General features: G+C 34.2%; 2 protein-coding genes and 1 long non-coding RNA gene across 3 annotated transcripts; all 3 read left to right on the top strand.

Moving 5' to 3' along the window:
- Positions 1-861: 861 nt before the first annotated feature.
- Positions 862-12,057, top strand: LOC140862796 (uncharacterized). The gene is made up of 3 exons (XM_073265831.1): positions 862-1,258; positions 11,174-11,418; positions 11,539-12,057. Exons 1-3 carry the CDS (start codon positions 862-864, stop codon positions 12,055-12,057), a joined length of 1,161 nt encoding a protein of 386 aa, XP_073121932.1.
- A 2,725-nt stretch (positions 12,058-14,782) lies between these two features.
- Positions 14,783-16,714, top strand: LOC140864123 (uncharacterized). Its single transcript, XR_012144124.1, has 4 exons — positions 14,783-15,082; positions 15,172-15,195; positions 15,712-15,777; positions 16,409-16,714. It is a non-coding gene; the product is annotated as an uncharacterized lncRNA (long non-coding RNA).
- Positions 16,715-16,774: 60 nt separating this feature from the next.
- On the top strand, positions 16,775-21,214 carry LOC140864122 (uncharacterized). Its single transcript, XM_073268068.1, has 10 exons — positions 16,775-17,347; positions 17,422-17,478; positions 17,592-17,705; positions 17,744-17,812; positions 17,955-18,051; positions 19,024-19,145; positions 19,236-19,313; positions 19,768-19,890; positions 20,293-20,398; positions 21,053-21,214. Exons 1-10 carry the CDS (start codon positions 17,240-17,242, stop codon positions 21,073-21,075), a joined length of 897 nt encoding a protein of 298 aa, XP_073124169.1. The 5' UTR covers positions 16,775-17,239; the 3' UTR covers positions 21,076-21,214.
- Positions 21,215-21,564: the final 350 nt, after the last annotated feature.

Here is a 21,564-nt window from a genome sequence, read left to right as displayed (position 1 = left end):
ATTTTTCTTTTATGTTTGTGTATTGCGATTGGGTTTTAAATTTCATATCAACAATAATTATTTATTAATATTTAATTTTTTATTTATTTTGTTAGATTCTCATTGTACAGGGAAAAAAAAAATTTGAATCTGAAAGTTCAAAGAGGAAAAAGAAAGAAAGACAAGAAATTCTTACAAAATCTCTCACTAGGTCCATGGAAAGGTACATAAAACCCATTGTTTCCGCGGTTGAAGATTTGACTACTAATAAAAATTCAGATTTGGATGATGTTGTAGTGGGTGCTGATCCAATCTTTAATGCTAGTGTCAATGATCAAAATTTGAATACTACGAATATAGTTACAGATCAAATTTTGACTGAGAATATAGTTTTCAATGATGAAGTTCAAGTAAATAATAGTCTTGAAAGGACTGAAATTGAAGGAAATAATGGAATGGGGGATGCAGATGATACTAGAAATTTGAATGAAAATATAGATATGATTTATGAAGAATTAGATGATTTGTTCGATCCGGGAAATTGGGAGAATAATATGCCTCAAAGGAAAATTGATTTATTAATAGAGAAAGACCCAAAAAGAGTTATGGATATTGTGTATCCGGTTAATGACCAAGGTAGAAGCTTCAATGATAAACATTATATCCGATCTTTGTCAAATGGGGAAAAACTTGATAGATCATGGCTAGTGTACTCTCCGAAGAAGGATAAAGTGTTTTGCTTTTGTTGTGTGTTATTCAAAAGAGATAGTTATTTCAAGTCATTTGATAACAACTGTGGGTTATGGTGATTGGAAAAATATTCATGCGAGACTTAATGAGCATGAAAGAAGCAGTGATCATATTAATAGTTTAACGAACTAGATGGAGGCAGAAAAAAGGTTGAGAAAAAAGCTAACAATTGATTCTTCTAATCAAAAATTCATTGAGAAAGAAAAGAGATTTTGGAGAGATGTTTTGAAAAGAATTATAAGCGTTGTAAAAACTCTTTCTAGCAGTAATTTGACGTTTCGTGGAAGTAATGATGAAAAGCTTGATGATCATAATAGTGGAAATTTTCTAAGTATAATTCGGATGATTGCTGATTTTGATCCGATCATGGAAGAACACCTGAGACGCATTCGAAGAAAGGAGATCCGTCGTGTCCATTATCTTGGTCATAATGTTCAGAATGAATTAATACTGTTGTTGGCTGGAGAGATTAGGAATAAGATCATTGAAATCATTAAAGGGGCAAAATATTTCTCTGTAATTCTTGATTGTACTCCGGATGTTAGCCATTAAGAACAAATGTCTCTTATATTGAGATGTGTTGATGTTTCTAAGAATCCTATAAAAGTGGAAGAGTTTTTTATTCAATTTTTGAAAGTTTTTGAAACATTCGGGGATGCACTTTCAATGGGCTTAAATCTGTTTTGGGAATATTGGATCTTGATTTTAATGACATGAGAGGGCAGTGTTATGATAATGGTTCAACTATGAAAGGACAATACAAAGGAGTAAGCATTAGAGTACTAAAAGAATATCCAAGGGCATTTTACACTCCATGTGGTTGTCATTCTCTTAACCGTGCCCTTTGTGATATGGCCATGAGTTGTGTTCAAGCTAAATCATTTTTTTGGAGTGATACAAAGAATTTATAAATTATTCTCCAGTTCAACAAAACGATAGGAGGTCCTTAAATATTTTGTAAAAGGTCGAAATAGAGAAGGACTTACGTTAAAATCATGGTCGAACACACGTTGGGAAAGCCGTCTTGTGTTGGAACACGTGTCATTCTCGCGATCAAAGATCTTGATACCCGGTGCAGCGGAAGTTTAAAATTTTATATGGAACAATTCCATATTATAGGTATCAAATCCTAACGATTAAATTATACAAGTAAAATAATAATAATCACAATTAATAATATTTTACCTCTTCAAGCAAAGGCTTGATTATGGACTCCAACAGAATTTAATCTGCTCTTCTTGTAAATCCCGGAAACCGATGACTTCACGATCAATCTCCGGAATTAAGTCCACAAATAGAAAACAGAAACCCTCTGATTGATTGCACCAGAAATCAATCAGATGTTTATCGAAGAGAATAAACAGATTTGATCTGTTAATTCGGAATGTAATTTTTCACAAAAATCACAGACCGAATTTTCTCAAAAGGGACAGAGGAATTCGAAAATTCCCCTTGAATATTATGAGTGATTTTCAAAAATTGCAAGATGTAATGCTTATGATTTTCGAACACTACTCATATATTTATAGATAATTTCTAGACTAGATTAAGTTATGATTATATTAGGACTCTAACTCCTTAGGGCCCATAATCCATAACTTAAGCCCAACAAGCCAAGCCTGTTATTTTAAAAATTAATATAAAATTCATCGTGACTCTTATTGATAAACTGATTTTACCAATGTACACAGAAACCATTTCTGCATTTTTTAAAGTCAAGATAATTTTTTGAATCCAAATTCAGTGATTTTCAAAAATGTCCATCCCTATGTCATTTTAGGAAATTCCACTCCCTTTAATTAAGAAGTCCAACTTCTCTTTCATTAAATTTAACTCTTTAAATTTAACTATCTCAACGGAATTTAGTAATCCATTACTTGTGTGACCCTCAATGGTTCAGGGATACAGCTAGCCGTGGGCTCACAACTCATTGTGACTCGGAACAACAATTTCCGACTTACCCAACGAATCATGGTAAGAGCGTCTAGCAACATCGCCATGATTCCCTAGGTATCACTGATAGTGCCTGCAAGAACCAGTAAGTTTTGGTTAGCGTACAGTACAGTCCCTTCATCCAAATATCCCGATTGAATCAACAACCATTGGTACATCGAGAGTTGTTCGAGATTCGATAACTATGCAATGCATCTTGAAGATCAAATAGTGACATCGCATGTGCTACTAGGAAACCAAGTAACCTAAATCACATCGAGTACTCTGGCCAGAGATTTGTCACACTAATATCTCCTCAGACCGCATAGGATATCCACACTCGCAAGCATGTGGTGAATCCTTGACAACAAAGCATCGACTCCTATATGTGTCGTAACTGTACCCAATCCCGACACCTGATGACCCCCATAGAGTCGGTAAACGAGTCAAAGTACAGTACTAGCATATATAGTCTCAATGATGTTTCAAGTAGTAAGGACTAATGGTGTACAACCAAAACCGCGGACTTTATCCACTCGATAAGTGATAACCACTTGGAAAGTTCGAATAGGGTAGTTCGATCATTCATCATATGAATATCCATTTGCATGCTTTGAACATCTCCATGTTCATTACCAATGAAACGTGGTACTTGACATCACAAATGCTAGTCTCAATCTCGAGCGATCCTTATCCTTATTTTTGGACGGCTCAATTGACTAGGAACTGTTTAGAATATACAGTGACTATAAGATGTGTTTCATAATAGTAATCTCTCTTTATTCACTATCTCATCTTACTTACACTATAGTATATTCAAGGTCTTTATCAAAACAACAATAGTATATCACAATATAACAATATGAAGAAAGACAAAGATAATGCCATTAAAGAATGTAAATTATATTAAACAAAGATTGTTTATACATAGAGTCATAAAAGCCCTTAGCCACAAGTTGGCTAACCGGGCACCCACTCTTTCAATCTCCCACTTGCCCTAAAGCCAACTAGTCATACTACGTAATCCCATTGCTTCGCGATGTTTGTCAAAAAATGGTCCTGGCAAGGGCTTAGTAAGTGGATCAGCGATATTGTCTGTAGAGGCCACTCTTTCGACAGTGATGTCTCCTCTTTCCACGATCTCCCGGATGATGTGGTATTTCCTCAGTACGTGTTTGGATCTTTGATGAGACCTTGGTTCCTTTGCCTGAGCAACGGCACCAGTGTTGTCGCAGTACACCGAAACTGGACCAACAGCTTCAGGAATGACACCCAACTCTTGGATGAAATTCCTCATCCAAACGGCCTCTTTAGCAGCAGCTGATGCTGCAATGTATTCTGCCTCAGTGGTGGAATCCGCTGTGGTGTCCTGCTTGGAACTCTTCCAAGAGACAGCACCGCCATTGAGCATGAATACAAATCCAGAGGTTGACTTTGAGTCATCCACATCGCTTTGGAAGCTAGAATCGGTATAGCCTTCCAATTTCAATTCTCTTTCTCCATAAACCATGAATACATTCTTAGTCCTTCTTAAGTACTTAAGAATATCCTTCACGGCTTTCCAATGCATTTGACTAGGGTTGGCCTGATATCTGCTCATGACACTCAGAGCAAAGGCTACATCCGGTCTGGTAGATATCATCCCATACATAATACTACCTATTGCTGATGCATATGGTATGTATGTCATTTTATCTATCTCTTCGTCAGTCTTGGGACACATAGACTTGGATAGAGAAACTCCATGACGCATAGGTAGATGTCCTCTCTTGGACTCATCCATTAAAAACCTTTTCAATATAGTGTCGATGTAGGTTGCTTGAGTAAGTCCTATCATTCTCTTAAATATATCTCTATAGATCTGTATCCCTAGAATATAGGATGCCTCACCCAAATCTTTCATCGAGAATCTACTTGCTAACCATATTTTTGTTGACTGCAACATCCCTACGTCATTCTCAATGAGTAGGATGTCATCAACATAAAGCACTAAGAACGTCACCGCATCCATAACTACTTTCTTGTACACGCACGGTTCCTCCGGGTTTTTGATGAAACCAAAGTCCTTTATTGTTTCATCAAATTTCTGGTTCCAACTTCTAGATGCTTGTTTGAGACCATAAATTGATCTCTGAAGCTTGCATACCTTATGCTCGCTTCCCACAGATGTGAATCCCTCAGGCTGCATCATATAGATCTCTTCCTTAATGTTTCCATTAAAAAATGCAGTCTTCACATCCATTTGCCATATCTCATAGTCATACCAAGCTGCTATGGCAATAAGGATTCTTATGGACTTGAACATTGCAACTGGTGAAAAAGTTTCACCATAGTCAACTCCTTGTCTTTGAGTATAACCTTTTGCAACCAATCGTACCTTGTAGGTCAATACCTTACCATCAGGCCCAAGTTTTCTTTTGTAGATCCATTTACACCCTATTGGAACAATTCCATCGGGAGGATCTACTAAAGACCAAACTTGGTTTGTATGCATCGAGTCTATTTCCGACTGCATAGCATCAAGCCATAAATTAGAATCCGCATCAGAAATTGCTTCCTTGAAGTTTCTTGGATCACATCCAATGTCGTGTTCACTTTGATCCCCTTCAAGAAGAAGACCATATCGAATAGGAGGTCTAGAAGTTCTCTCGGATCTTCTAGTAATAGGCGTGTCAATAAATGGTTCCTGAGGTGTAGGATCGTTATTTTGTATCTCGGGTTCTTCTCAAATTTCTTCGAGTTCCATCATCTTGCCTTTCTTATCAATTAAGAACTCCTTCTCCATGAAGGTGGCATTCCTCGAAACAAACACTTTTGTTTCAGTAGGATGATAGAAATAATATCCGATTGAATTCTTCGGATACCCTACAAAATAACATAAGGTGGATCGATTATCCAACTTATCTCCCACTGTCTGCTTCACATAAGCAGGACATCCCCAAATTCTCAAGTACGAATACTTAGGAGCTTTGCCATTCCATAGCTCGTATGGAGTTTTATCCACTGCTTTAGTGTGAACATTGTTCAACAACAATACCGCCGTTTCAAGCGCATAGCCCCAAAACGAAGGTGGGAGCTCAGTGAAGCTTATCATAGATCGAACCATGTCCAACAAAGTTCGATTGCGACGCTCCAAAACACCATTAAGCTGAGGTGTCATAGGAGGAGTCCACTGAGAGAGAATCTCATTCTCTTTTAGATAGTCCAAAAACTCGGTACTTAAGTATTCTCCACCTCGATCAGATCGAAGTGTTTTAATACTCTTTCCTAGTTTGTTCTCTACTTCAGCCTTGAATTCTTTGAACTTTTCAAATGCTTCAGACTTATATTTCATCAAATATAAATACCCATACCTAGAATAATCATCAGTAAAGGTAATGAAGTAGGTGTGTCCAAATTTAGTACCAATACTAAATGGACCACAAACATCTGTATGGATCAAATCCAATAGATTTTGACTTCGCTCAGGTTTTCCTTTAAAAGGAGATTTAGTCATTTTTCCTTTTAGGCAGGACTCACAAGTAGGTAGAGAGTTAATATCAGATATATCAAACATGCCTCTCCCACTAGCTTGTTCATCCTCCTTGAGAAAATATGACCTAGCCTAGCATGCCAAAGGTTTGCTGGGTTTTGACTATCGTTTTTTATTTTATTTGTTGTTACCGGTTTATCAACATAATTAATTGGAACATCTTTTAATTTTAAGTTATATAGATCGTTTTCAAGTTGTCCATTTCTAATTAAACATTCATTCTTGTAAATATTGCAAATCCCATTCACAAAATTGCAAGAAAAACCATCTCTATCAAGCATAGAAACAGAAATAATGTTTTTAATCAAATCTGGCACAAATAAAACATCTCTTAAAAGTAACTTAAAATCGTTCTGCAAAACTAAATAAACGTCTCCCACTGCTTTGGCTTCAACTCTGGAACCATTTCCGAGCCTCAGCTGGGTCTCACCCATCCTAAGCTTACGACTTCTTGTCATCACCTGCAAATCATTGCAAATGTGAGATCCACATCCGGTATCCAATACCCAAGAAGTAGTATTAAGTGAAACATTTATTTCAATATAAAACATACCCTTTGCAGTTCGCAACTGCTCGAGGTATTCCTTGCAGTTACGTTTCCAATGACCGGGTTTTTTGCAGTGATGGCAAACATCTCCAGATATGTTCACGTTTGAAGCTTTTGTCTTGCTCTTCTTCTTTGGTACTATTTTCTTGGGTGGGGCAGAACGTTTCTTACCCTTTCCACTTGGCCCTTTCTTGGAGTAAGATGAGGAGCCAACCAATAGTACCGGTTTTTCCTTCTTTAATGTGGCTTCATAAGACACAAGCATATTGACCATCTCTTCTAGGGTGGCCTCTATCTTGTTCATATTGAAGTTCACCACAAATCCGTCAAACGACGAAGGAAGTGAAAGAAGCAATAAGTCCGTATTCAATTCATGCTCCAATGTCAAATCTAGTGTTACCAATTTCTCAATTAGCCCAATCATGTGTACCCCATGCTCACGGACAAAAGTCCCATCTTGCATGCGGCATGTCATGAGCTCTTTGACGGTGGCATACCTCTCCGATCTTGACTGAGCTCCAAAAAGTTCCTTGAGGTGCAAGTGTATGTCAGCAGCATTTACGGCATCCTCAAATCGCCTTTGGAGTTCATCAGACATTGAAGCTTGCATATAGCATTTAGCCTTGATATCATGGTCCCACCATTGATTAAGTTTTGCTAATTCTTCCGGACTTATGTTAGCCGGTGCTTCCTTTGGAGGATTCTTTTCTAATACGTAGAAAATTTTCTTTGAGTTTAGAACAATCTTTAATTTACGGAACCATTCCGTATAGTTTGCGCCAGTCAATTTGTTTTGTTCGAGAATTGAGTATAGTAGATTGCGCGAATTCATTGTAATGAAATACTAAAAAGAAACAGACAATAATCAGTAATTGCTTAATTAATTTACTAAGACATAAAATATGGCGAGATTTATTTTATGAATTACACTCCCACTATTTTAACGATTTCACTACCCTCTAATAAAAACGAAAAACCGATTTCCTTAGTGGGAACATGGAGTCCAATTGACAAATCATAGTCCCGAATAATATCAGTCAACCATAATTTTCAAAAGATAGAGCCCAATTGCTTCCAAAGCAATCCCCATGTTTTTACCTCATGTCCAATAAGGGCCCAATAATATGACGCCGTTTATTATGAAATGTCAAGATGACCCATCAATATTAAGTTGTGATGGACGGTCGCCATGTGGATCCCCAATAATATGAGCCAATCCCATGGGAGTTCCACGTAACTTACAACATGCATCGATCCAATTTACAGCTTTCCGACGAACGGCCCCCCCCCCCCCCCCAATAATATGAGCCGGACCGTGCCCGCGGGTAGCATCTCATACATTGATCGTTGATGGAAGGTAGGAAAATTTAAACAATATTTAAATTCCCTTTATTTATCTTGATATCAATTTTAAATCATATTTAAAATGAGGGATTTTAATTTTGAAAATTGTCACATCATGCAATATTTGTATGCTTGCGGAATTCATGCAATTTAGTCTAAACATGCAAACACCAATAATATCATATATTATATTTAGGATGATCGACTCCAATACTAATCGACCCGTGGTTGCCAATCACGAGTCTAAGTCCAATCCTAGGTGATATGCAAGTATGCAATGCAATCCTATTACATTGAGCTTCCAATTTACATTTCTTCGGTCTTTATTGTCTGCTGGGCCCACCATTGTCTTCAAATCTTTATCTCCCACTACGTCTAATAAATTTACAATAAATTTCGATGACAAGTAGGGGATACATGTTTAAGGGTGGGAACGGGCCATAAACCAGACCCACTTTTTATTACAATTGACAATTCAAATTGGGCCTTAAACCAAGCCCATTAATAAAACCCAACAACAATAAAACCAAATGTAAACAACCTAACATACACCTACAATATTGGTCATGGCAATCGATCATCCTCTTATCCAATAATTAATTCAATAATTAAAACATTGGATAACATGCAATGACATCATAATTTAAAAGATAAAATCATATTTTATATAATACTTTCATAAGATCATATCTTATCATCAATTGTACCAAAATAATTAATTTTATAAAATCTAATTTAACGGATAAAATTTACAAATTTTTCAAAAATTCAAATTTATCCAAAAATCAATTTTAAAAATTTCGGACTCAAACAATTTGATCCGATGCCTCGTTGACCAATCAAAAAAAATTTCGATCGGACCAAAAACTAAAATTTCAAAAATTTAAAATTCTAATTATAATTAATTTTAATTTTTCTCGGGCTACCCGGGACAATCCCGGGCAGCCCGCGCCCCAAAATGGGGCCCGGGCAGGGCAGCGATGTTCGCTGCCCGATGTGCCCATTAAATTTTAATTTAAAATTTTGTTTTTGTTTCAAAAACCCAAGGCCAAAAATTTTGTACAATCAATTAATTTAATCGTTTGATCTGAGAGCAACCTGTCTCTGACGCCACTGTTGGAACACGTGTCGTTCTCGCGATCAAAGATCTTGATACCCGGTGCAGCGGAAGTTTAAAATTTTATATGGAACAATTTCATATTATGAGTATCAAATCCTAACGATTAAATTATATAAGTAAAATAATAATAATCACAATTAATAATATTTTACCTTTTCAAGCAAAGGCTTGATTATAGACTCCAACAGAATTTAATCTTGTAAATCTTGGGAACCGATGGCTTCACGATCAATCTTCGGAATTAAGTCCACGAATAGAAAACAGAAACCCTCTGATTTATTGCACTAGAAATCAATCAGATGTTTATCGAAGAGAATAAACAGATTTGATCTGTTAATTCGGAATGTAATTTTTCACAAAAATTACAGGCCGAATTTTCTCAAAAAGGACAGAGGAATTCGAAAATTCCCCTTGAATATTATGAGTGATTTTCGAAAATTGCAAGATGGAATGCTTATGATTTTCGAACACTACTCATATATTTATAGATAATTTCTAGACTAGATTAAGTTATGATTATATTAGGACTCTAACTCCTTAGGGCCCATAATCCATAACTTAAGCCCAACAAGCCAAGCCTGTTATTATAAAAATTAATATAAAATTCATCGTGACTCTTATTGATAAACTGATTTTACCAATATATACGGAAACCATTTCTGCATCTTTTAAAGTCAAGATAATTTTTCTGAATCCGAATTCAGTGATTTCCAAAAATGCCCATCCCTTATGTCATTTTAGGAAATTCCACTCCCTTTAATTAAGAAGTCCAACTTCTCTTTCATTAAATTTAACTCTTTAAATTTAACTATCTCAACGGGGTTTAGTAATCCATTACTTGTGTGACCCTCAATGGTTCAGGGATACAGCTAGCCGTGGGCTCACAACTCATTGTGACTCGGAACAACAATTTTCGACTTACCCAACGAATCATAGTAAGAGCATCTAGCAACATCGCCCCATGATTCCCTAGGTATCACTGATAGTTCCTGCAAGAACCAGTAAGTTTTGGTTAGCGTACAGTACAGTCCCTTCATCCAAATATCCCGATCGAATCAACAACCATTGGTACATCGAGAGTTGTTTGAGATTCGATAACTATGCAATGCATCTTGAAGATCAAATAGTGACATCGCATGTGCTACTAGGAAACCAAGTAACCTAAATCACATCGAGTACTCTGGCCAGAGATTTGTCACACTAATATCTCCTCAGACCGCATAGGATATCCACACTCACAAGCGTGTGGTGAATTCTTGACAACAAAGCATCGACTCCTATATGTGTCGTAGCTATACCCAATCCCGACACCTGATGACCCCCATAGATTCGATAAACGAGTCAAAGTACAGTACTAGCATATAGAGTCTCAATGATGTTTCAAGTAGTAAGGACTAATGGTGTACAACCAAAACCGCGGACTTTATCCACTCGATAAGTGATAACCACTTGGAAAGTACGAATAGGGTAGTTCGATCATTCATCATATAAATATCCATTTGCATGCTTTGAACATCTCCATGTTCATTACCAATGAAACGTGGTACTTGACATCACAAATGCTAGTCTCAATCTCGAGCGATCCTTATCCTTATTTTCGGACGGCTCAATTGACTAGGAACTGTTTAGAATATACAGTGACTATAAGATGTGTTTCATAATAGTGATCTCTCTTTATTCACTATCTCATCTTACTTACACTATAGTATATTCAAGGTCTTTATCAAAACAATAATAGTATATCACAATATAACAATATGAAGAAAGACAAAGATAATGCCATTAAAGAATGTAAATTATATTAAACAAAGATTGTTTATACATAGAGTCATAAAAGCCCTTAGCCACAAGTTGGCTAACCGGGCACCCACTCTTTCATCTTGATAGCGTAAAAGCTGTAAGATTTCAAGCTCCTCAAATAAGGGAGCATTGTTACATCTAGTTGAACATAGTGGTGATGCAACAACAGTCAGTGATGCAGGGTCTTTAGAAAATTATGAACTTCAAAGCTTTGAATTCCTTTTGGGCATAGTGATATGGTTTGAAGTATTGCAAAAAGTAAATAAAATCAGCAAGATTCTCCAAAGAAAGGATATGGTTATTTCTGAGGGTATTAGTCTCTTAAAAGGTTTGATTATCTTTTTGGAAGAATACATTAATTTTGGTTTTGAAAATGCGAAGAGTGAAGTTGAGAAGATTGCCTTAGAAATGGAGGTTGAACCCATATTTCGTGAAACTCGTATTCGTCATAGAAAAAAAAATTTCGATGAAAATTCTCAAGATGAACCAATACAAGGAGCTGAAGAATATTTTCATGTAAATTATTTTTTGTAGATAGTTGATCATGCTCTTTCTTCACTCAAGACAAGATTTGAGCAGTTTCAGAAATATGAAGAGATTTTTGGATTTTTATTTGACTTGAACAAGTTGAAAGAAGATGATGATGAGAGTTTGAACAATTCATGTGCTACACTTGAGAAATTTTTGAAACATGAGGATGCTTATGATATTAGTGGGCTTGAACTATTTTCTGAATTGCAGTTATTGAGGAAAGCATTACCAGATTTGATTACCAAACCACATGAAGTCTTGGAGTATGTCAAAAATTTTCATCATGGGTTTCCTAATGCTTGGATAGCTTATAGAATATTATTAATCATACCAGTTACAGTAGCTTCTGCTGAAAGAAGTTTCTCCAAGCTGAAGTTGATAAAGAACTACCTCCGATCAACTATGTCACAAGATAGGTTGAATGGTTTGGCAATATTATCTATTGAAAAAAATATGGTAGCTAATCTTGACTATGATGATTTAGTTGACAATTTTGCACAACAGAAAGCGCGAAGAATTTGAACATTTTGTTTTAATTTAGTTTATATAATAAATTTACGAGTATAATGGTTTATTAAATTAGATATTGGTGATCTTTATGTTTTTTTATCAGTTTGTAAGTAATATTTTTATATTTAAAAAAATTATATAAACATTCAGTTAGCCTAGAAATGTCACTACATGTTAATGCACGGACCCGTGCACGGAGTCCGTGTATATTTTAAAAAAAATTTTTGTCTTGATTTTATTATCCCACATTAAATCATGATTAATGATTAATTTGCTCTAAGATAAAATTAGCAACCCGAGGTTCCCACAGCATATGGTATCAGAGCTTAAGTTTCTCGGACTGAGAAGGATGAACGGGGTAGATTGAGTTTGTTTGACTGATTTATATTGCATAAGATTGAATGCTATATGTGATTACGTGCATTACATGCGAGCATGCTTTATGCTTTCAAGAATTATATGATTGCATGATTATGTGCTTTCATTGTAAATGCATGCTTTCAAAGAGTGAAACCATCAATGCATAGTAGTGAAGGTGTTAGTGTATGGGAGTGTTATTCTCAAGAATGTAACGAGCATATGAGTTGTAATGCAAGAATACTCAAATTTGAAATTAATTAATTATCTTCTGCTTATTGTGATTGAAGATATGCTCTTCAATATTTGATTCACCGTAAGTAAGCATTGAAATAATGCATGTAAACTTACAATACCTGAATATGCTCGATATTAATTTGATGCAAAAATTAACCGGTGGCATGCTACTGTCAAGAAATAACGACTTCCTGGTATTTTATAAAGGGAATAATTTTTTGACACCACATGTTGCCGATGCATTATTGGAAGAAGAGAGATCGGCGAATACTACACAAGATGAAGAAGAGCAAGCTCGGTTTAGAGCATTATCCTTAGTTTCACCAGTTTTGAGGGAACCTAATGAACTTGAAACTACGGGTACACTCAAAGAAACTTTAGATTGATATTTTAGTGAGTTGTAGTCTATTGTCTTTAATTCATATATTTTGCACTAACTCCCATTTTCATATCATTAATATATATTGGTTCACGGTGTACGATCTAGCATATTAACAACATTATTATTGTATGTTGCAATTTGCAAGGAGTGCTCTTGAACTTTGTAAATAAAATTCTTTGGTAATCAATCACGAAAGATGGTTGATGTCCGATGGAGTTATAAATAGAAAATTCATATTCAATGATTTAGTTTAACCTCTTTGGATCACTCAACCTAAAAATAATCAAATTGTTGTGTTAAAATAGTTTGTGATAAGTTCATATATGAAATTAAAGCATTTATTTATAGAGTTATTTTCACCAAATACCCTTGTGAAATATTGAAAATGCACACTTTTCTCCTGTGAAAATTTAATAGGCATCTTCAACCTCGACCTTTTACAAAATTAGCACACGTGCCCCTTTATATGAGCGATTGTTGCACACGCGCGCGCCCCTCATGCGATTGGACAAATATTTTGATTTTTTTTGCACCAAATATCCATGTGAAATATTAAAATTGCATATTTGACCCCCTTAGAGTTTAATTTTTAAATATTTTCAATCCATAAGATCCAATTATAAAATATTTATCAAACATTTACATTGTATGAATTTTTATTTTTATTTTTATTTTAAATTTATTATTATTAATTAATTTGTTTCTAAAAAAATATTATTACTTTATCTTAATATCATTATTTTATTAAATTTACTTAGTGCTTCCAACTTTTCCATTAAATATGCATTCATAAACAAAGATTTAAATACGTAAAAGTACCAAAATATTAAACTAATTAAAATGATATGTTCAAGCATATTATTTTTTCGATTTAAAACTATATAGTATTGAACAAAAATCTAAATTTTTGAAAAAATGCATTACACAATTTTGCAATAAATAATAAAAAAATAAAATGATTATATAATGATAAAATTTATTATTAATTCTATATTTAATTAAATAACAAATATTTTAATTAAATAACTATGAAAATATTAGTTATTTTATCTTAGTATTAGTTATACAAAAAATATATTTTAATAGTAAATTTTATCATTATATAACAATTTTATTTTTTAATTATTATTTACTGTAAATTGTGCAATACATATTCTCGAAAAATTTAGATTTTGGTTCAAACATATATAGTCTTAAATTGAAAAAGTAATATGCATGAACTTATCATATTGGTTCAATATTTTAGTACGTTTAGGTATATAATCCTTGTTAACGAATGCATGTTTATGGAAAAATTGAAAACACGAAGTGATTTAATAAAATAATGATATCAAGATATAATAATAGTATTTTTTAGAAACAAATTAATTAATAATAATAAATTTAAAATAAAAATAAAAATTCATAAAATGTGAATGTTTGATAAATATTTTATAATTGGATTTTATGAGTTGAATAGATTTAAAAATTATACTCTCAAGGGGTCAAATATGTAATTTTAATATTTCACAGGGGTATGTGGTGCCAAAAAAATCAAAATATTGACTCAGTCGCATGAAGGGCGCGTGCGCAACAATCGCTCATATGAAGATGCATGTGTGCTAATTTTATAAAAGGTCAGAGTTGAAGATGACTATTAAAATTTAACAGAGTAGAAATGTGCATTTTCAATATTTTACGTAAGTATTCGAGACATTTTTAATAATCCTTTATTTATAATAAATTCTATTTTAAAAAATAACTCAATATATCGGTCTCTCTCCTCTCCATCATCTTCTTTCCGTCACCCTCTCCTCCGTTTCTTGCATTTCCCTTCAAAATTTTCGCCACCTTTGACCGCCGAGAACTCCGCCGTCAGTGATCGGAATTTTACGTGTGTAGTTATGGAATCCTCTCTTCAAGAGCTATCTTCCACTACCCTTTTTGCAAGGTTTCAAGCGCTGTTGGTCGGACCCATTTTCCGGCAGCCGTAGTTCGCCGCCTATTTTCCATTTCTGGCCGCTTTTCAGCTTTGGGTCGAGATTGTTTAGTCATTTGGAGCTTGTTTTCGTAGCCTAGAAGGTATAATTCGAAAATTAGAGTTTCGAAATTTGGGGCTTTTTGTTCATTCGAAATTATATGATTGATATATGATTATTTGTTGGGTGTAGGTACTATATTTGAGCCGATTGGAGGTATCGATCAAATTTCTTATTTTTATGGAATTTATTTCGAATTTTCAGAATATATATATATGGGATTTCGAATTATTGAGTTGAATTATTGAATATTTGGATCTTGGATGCCTTAGAAATTGTATATGGTAGTTCAGGGAATTTATGGGTATTTTCCGGAAATTTCAGATTTATTAAATTGAGGATTTTCGAGTTTCAGTTCTTAATAATTAATGTTTGGATGTTTAGATGTTTTAGAGAGTCTAATACGAATTTATGGAATTTTATAGAATTTCTAGAAAATTCAGATTAGTATTATTGGGATTTTCGACCTTCTAGGGCCGTAGAAATCTCATATTTGAAAGTACGATGCCTTAGGATTGTCAAATGTAATTTTCGGAAGATTTAAGAATGATTAAAATTTGATATTTCGACCTTAGGATCGTATATTTGATTTTTTTTGGCAAGTTCTGCATATTTTAGGAATTGTATATGTATATATATCAGAATTTGATGATAAATGATAATTGCCAACAGGGTTGGATAACTGAGAATGATCCAGAGTTTCGTAAGATCTATTGTGGTAATTTGTTTGATTGCGAGGTTCGCTCAAACATGTATCTGACAATACTTATAACGCCATGTAATTGTATGAAGTAGTTTGTTAATTGCTATTATATGCCTTGGATGATTTATATGTGCATTCATGCATAATTATGAGATTATGTGCTGAGTTGAGTAATTATCCTTAGTTTCTCTTTTTTAAGTAAATAATATATATATATTTTTTAAATAAAACGAAAGGGATATTCGTCAGCTAGACATTTTAACATTTTAATCAAATGACATAGCATATTGAGCCTTGACTCCTTTGATTGCTGTTGATATCGATCTGTTGAGATTTATTGAGTCATCGATGGAGCGAGTGACATAGGATTTAGTACACTCATGAGGGCGAGCGGGTAGCTCCCGTACCCTCGATGCTACGTGCATGGTCGAGCGGCGATTTGATGTTGCAACCTGGCACGGTTGGCCACTGTTGATGACGTTATTCGTTGGTACTCCACTTGGTATCCGTTATTTCATTGTTATCATTCACGCATTGCATACAATTGCATTGCATTCACTTGGTATTATTACATGTCATTTATATACATCGTAATTTACTGTTCTGTCGTACAGGGTCCGACCCTTGTTTTTTTTTATGCTGTGGTTGTTTTTGATGCCATAGCAGGATTTCCAGGGAATTCTGACGCGTCTGCTGGAGCTGGAGCTGGAGCGTCAAGCTGCGGTTCCCAATAAGACTAGTAGTTGTGGTGTTCCCAAATATTTATATGTATTGTGTCTAGTTTGGATTTTTGCCGGGGAGATACCCCGAGTAGCTGTATATACACTTTGTTATTGGTTTGAATTTGATTGTAGAGTGATCGAGCCTTGCCGGCTCTGCATGTGTTTTAGTCCTGGCCAGTGTGGCTGTAGGATTTGTATTTGTTGAATGTGACTCTATTTTCGAGTATTAAGAGGTTGTGTTGTTTTGATTTTTCAGGACCTCCTAATTACAAGGAGGTCATGCCAAAATTTCTGTAGGTCCAAAAAAGAAAAATGTTACTCGTTTTCGCTGTTTGCATCACTTGATTATTTGGTCATTAAACGTTAATCAGGAGCATGGGCACTCACATTTGGTATCAGAGCATAAACTCGGATATGCTCGATTTAGAGTCTAGCATTGGACCACACATTTGATATCAGAGCATAACTGTCATCTGCTAGTAATCATGGCAACCCAATGAATTTGCCTAACGTTGGTTGTATGATTTATTTGTTACAACCAACCTTTTCCAAATTAATAACTTATCGGCAAATGTGAATGCATGCATTGTTGAAACTTGAAAACGAGCCAGGCATCTAACTTGTTCGACGAATGTTCTCGTGATATATTCAAACGTAATATATATTTTTAGTTTCTGGTATCAGTTATTCACATAAATGGGCTTTTCCATCATATATATATATATATATACACGGACTACTGAAGCAGTTTTCACATTCTGAGAAGTGATAGTGAATGGATAGCGTCAAAAGACTTGAGCTGACAAGTTTGCTAGAAATTCTTCCTCCAGTTGAGTTCTGCTGCATCTATGGGTCCTCCCTCCATCCAAACAATTCGGACAAGGTATCCTTTTTCCTTTTCTCGAAGTTACCAACAACACACCTTCATTGGTTTTTATGTTTGTTTTGTTTTTCCAGACATCCATGATAGATTACATTCTTGGTGTAGCAGACCCCCGACAATGGCATGCCGAGGTATTTGCGGATTTTTCCTTGAAATGATTAGAATCTCTTCATTGTCTTGAATTTTGTAATGTGTTTTTTTTTTTTTAATCGCTGATGGATGATATATTCTTATTTAAATTAAGAATCTTAAAAACAACCCGAGCCATTATGCGTCTTGGATGGCCTTGGTGGAGCACGAATGGTATTGCTTTTATCTTCTCGTCTTAAATATGGTGCGCCTTGGTGGAGCACGACTGGTTGCTGTTTTATTCTGATGCGATGTTTGGTTAGATAGATCACTGATGTTGCTGATGATATTGGGGTTGGCGTACACTTCAATCCATTTATAACTCACAACGACAGGGTAAATAAGCTCTATTAGTTAAAATATTTCTTGGCTATTTTCATCTATATTTTTTGAGTGCTAAAATATACTTGGATGTTTGAATTACTTACAGATAATTTTGTTTACTTGCTCTGAAATTTTTATGCAAATTCTTTGCTAGAGGTTCAAGTACGGTGTTGTCCGAATGCATGATTTGGTTCAGGATGTTTTAGGACGGGAGAGGTTCTATTTGAGCGGCCGTCTGCAGAAACCGATGTGTCATTCTCTTTCTCATGGTTGTCTTTTATCTTTTTTCCATTTTCATGTGTGCCAATGTGAAGCTATCATCCACCATACAAGTAATTACGTTTCCAACCTCACAGTTACCTGCTTTGGCCATTCCTCTGGTTTCTTGAATAACTAACTGTGACTAGGATTTCCAAGCCACTTGATTCTTTGTTCAAAATTTTGTAATTGATAATGTTTCACTACAAAGAAATATTTTGGTTATAAGAATTACATTACAGCTTATAAATGTTTGGATTTTTTAAAAAAATGTCTCTATTATGAATTTGAAAATTACTCTTGCAACTCATTGATGAATCTAGGTCAAAGAAATAAAATATCTATCGAGTATCTCTCAAAAGGCTACATCTTGAAGAGAAATTTAAGAATTGGAACTCTGTTATCTCTTTTTGCTTTAGATTTGATTTATTTGTGGGGTTTTAAGGGGCACTGCCAATGAAGAGTATGAAGGAAATAAGAAGAGTGATGGAATGGACAGAATACGTGTTTAAAAGACTTGGAAGAAAACATGATTAGATCTGGACACCGCAATTGTATCTTGTGGATATTCTATAGGAAGAATATTATCGTTTTCAATGGCATATAGAGAGCTATAATTTGACTATTTGAGTTAACAAACATTTCTCTCGTTTCCCCAAGTGTTAACTCTGTGCTTGTATTATTTTGTGGGTTGATATATCGTTGTGATTGTATTTGATTTTGCAGTCGTATGTGTACCATTTCTGCCTTCTCCCATTGTTAACTCATGAAAATTTCGTTTATGTGAATTATCGTATGACAACAATCAAATATGTCGAAAGTTCATATTTTAGCTAATCCTTTTAATTTATTTATTTTTGCAATCATTTATTTTAGCACTTTAGTTCTACTTTTCCCAGTATGTTGTATTCTTTCTGTAGATAAGGCACACATATTAGATTCATATCTTCCATATGACATCATAGACATTTCTATTTTCCAGGTTAATATCATTTTGGATTCCTTGGGTATAGCAGAACTGAATTCCGTAAATTTGAAGGCTGCAACCTCTGCAGCTCTCCTACTTTTACCTTCAAAATTCAACGAGGTTTCATCACAATTACTGTTTTATATATTTTTTATGCTTGGTGTGAGGAAAATCATGAAGCATTTATTGTATAATCTGTCAAAAATGCAGGAGGAATTATATGCCAAAATATGTGGTCTCTCATACTCGGGGGACATTCGAATGCTTTTTGCAGAGGATAAAAACAAGGTAAAAATGATGAAATCACTAATAATCAACTTCAAAGAGAATTTAACTTTGATTTCATGCATGTCCTATGCTTATGAAACTGCATCCCTTGCGGTTCAATCATCTATACAATCCTACACATTTAATTGTCCTACATGAATGATGGTAAAAGTCCTCTACTTGCAAGACATTAAAGTTTTAGCTGACTATTTTGATCTCAACCAACCATTAATAGGGTTGAGCATACAGTGAGGATAAGTATCATAATCAATTAAATATTAATTGAGAGAGAGCTCCTATTCTAAAGTCGTGTTCTTGAAATTTATTTTGTCTCGTTGAGTTTGTCACCGTGGCTATTCTAAAAATGACTTCATTAGCAAATAATGAAAAATAAAAAATGATTTTAGCTGTTACCATTTCTATTTTCTACTCTAAAATCCTCTAAATATTCTCTTTTTTTGTTTCCATTTTTCAGGTGAAAAAGATTGTACAAGGACAGTTTAATTTATTCCAAACTATGTATAAACCAACACTGGAAGAATATGCTGCCCAGGACTTGCTTAGATTCTCATCTTCAACACAAATAAATATAATGCAGGTTAACAAATCTTTGAGATATGTTTACAAAACTAATTTTCACGGTTAAGAGTTGATTTTCCCTCGACTTCTTATCTTCACTATCCTACTATTCCCTTGTTAAGCAAACTGAGTTGTTATGTATCTGCATGTTGTATGAGCTTGGAAATAATTGAATGTAGAACTTGGAATTTTGAAAGTTAATGGTGAATTGAGGAGTTATTGACTTGACATCTTAAAATAGGAGACATGTTGAAAACATCAATGTCCGGTGAGTTTTGAGTTATGACTTTTTATGAGACTTGGAATGTTTGAAGTGTATTAATTTGTGTACTTTTGAAGTTTATGTAATTCATTAGTTTTTAGGAGGTTATTACGTAATTGTGTCTTTGAACATATTTGATCTATTTCTTTGTCAAACCAGGACTGCGACTTGTCTACTGTTTCTTCCTTAGTATCATCCCTTCCTTGGCAACTAAGAGATCTCATGGGTTCTAAACTTGGAGAAAAGAAAATTATTGTTGGAGCTGGTATGATTTCTGACGATCTCAGGCAGTCAATTGCTATGAAATATATGTATTCTCTCTTTTAAGAATCAACTTAATTAGTATTTGGCATGACAATTTTACCATATCCTCAAATTCAATCAATGCATTTGAGTTGAATTTTCATGTCTGATATCCTTGAAATCTTTACTTTGTTACGATTTTCACAATATTGAATGCAGTATTTGATTTTATTTATGTTTTGGGATAATTTTTTCACGTAATATTTTAAAAAGTAGTTTTGAAAAATAAAAGGAGAATGTTTGGTATTATTTTCAGAGTTTAATTTATACAGTATATCTCCAGTAATAAGTATTTTGTTTGGTAAATATTGTTAAATAAATTTGAATTTGTTTTTGTGTGGATGTCAATTAATTTTAGATATTTTAAAACCATAAAATCAATATATTTGAGTGAAGTATAGTACAATAATAAAATACATATTTGAGAAGTGGTTGAAAAGTTGAATTGCATGTAAGAAACATGCTTCAAATGTGTGAAAATTGTTTAGGAAAAAAAACCAAAAATAAAGTGATTGTGTTTGTTTCATTCTAGGGATGAAAAATGTGTTTGGAGGACTAAAACCAAATAAAGGGTAACGTAAAGTATTGTATGTGATAAGGAGGCTTCTTTCTGCAGATCGAACGGTGCAGACCGGGTGATCAATTCCAAGGAAGAGGTTGCAGAATGTGTTCGCAAGATTTTGAGACGGAAAGTTTCAGTTTCCAGTGCGAGACAGGTTGTCACTGGTCTGTTGACTGGTGGCGTCGTTCATGGCATAAGATATCTCGGAAGCAAAATGCTGAAGGCCTGCAAATCTTGGATGTGGTGGCTTTTTTTTTTTTTTTTTTTTTTTTTGCTTCATAAGTTGGAATACAATGGTTATAAAAAAAAAAGTTGGAATGCAATGAGTTGTTAGAGCATGTTCGACAATGTAATAAAATTGGTGTGGTGAAGCTGATTAGTTGACTAAATGATGATGTTAGCGTTGATAGCTTCTCTGTATGTTCTTAAAGTGGTGTGGTGATGATGTAATAGTAATGTTGAAAATATGATTTTTTTATTTTATTAAATAATTATTTTTTAAAAACATAATATAATTGTACATAAATATAACAAATTAAAAATGCAAATTAAAAATTAAAACTTGA

Source organism: Henckelia pumila, chromosome 4 (genome assembly GCF_033568475.1).
Source record: "Henckelia pumila isolate YLH828 chromosome 4, ASM3356847v2, whole genome shotgun sequence".
NCBI lineage: Eukaryota > Viridiplantae > Streptophyta > Magnoliopsida > Lamiales > Gesneriaceae > Henckelia > Henckelia pumila.
This window is presented reverse-complemented; position numbering and strand designations above follow the sequence as displayed.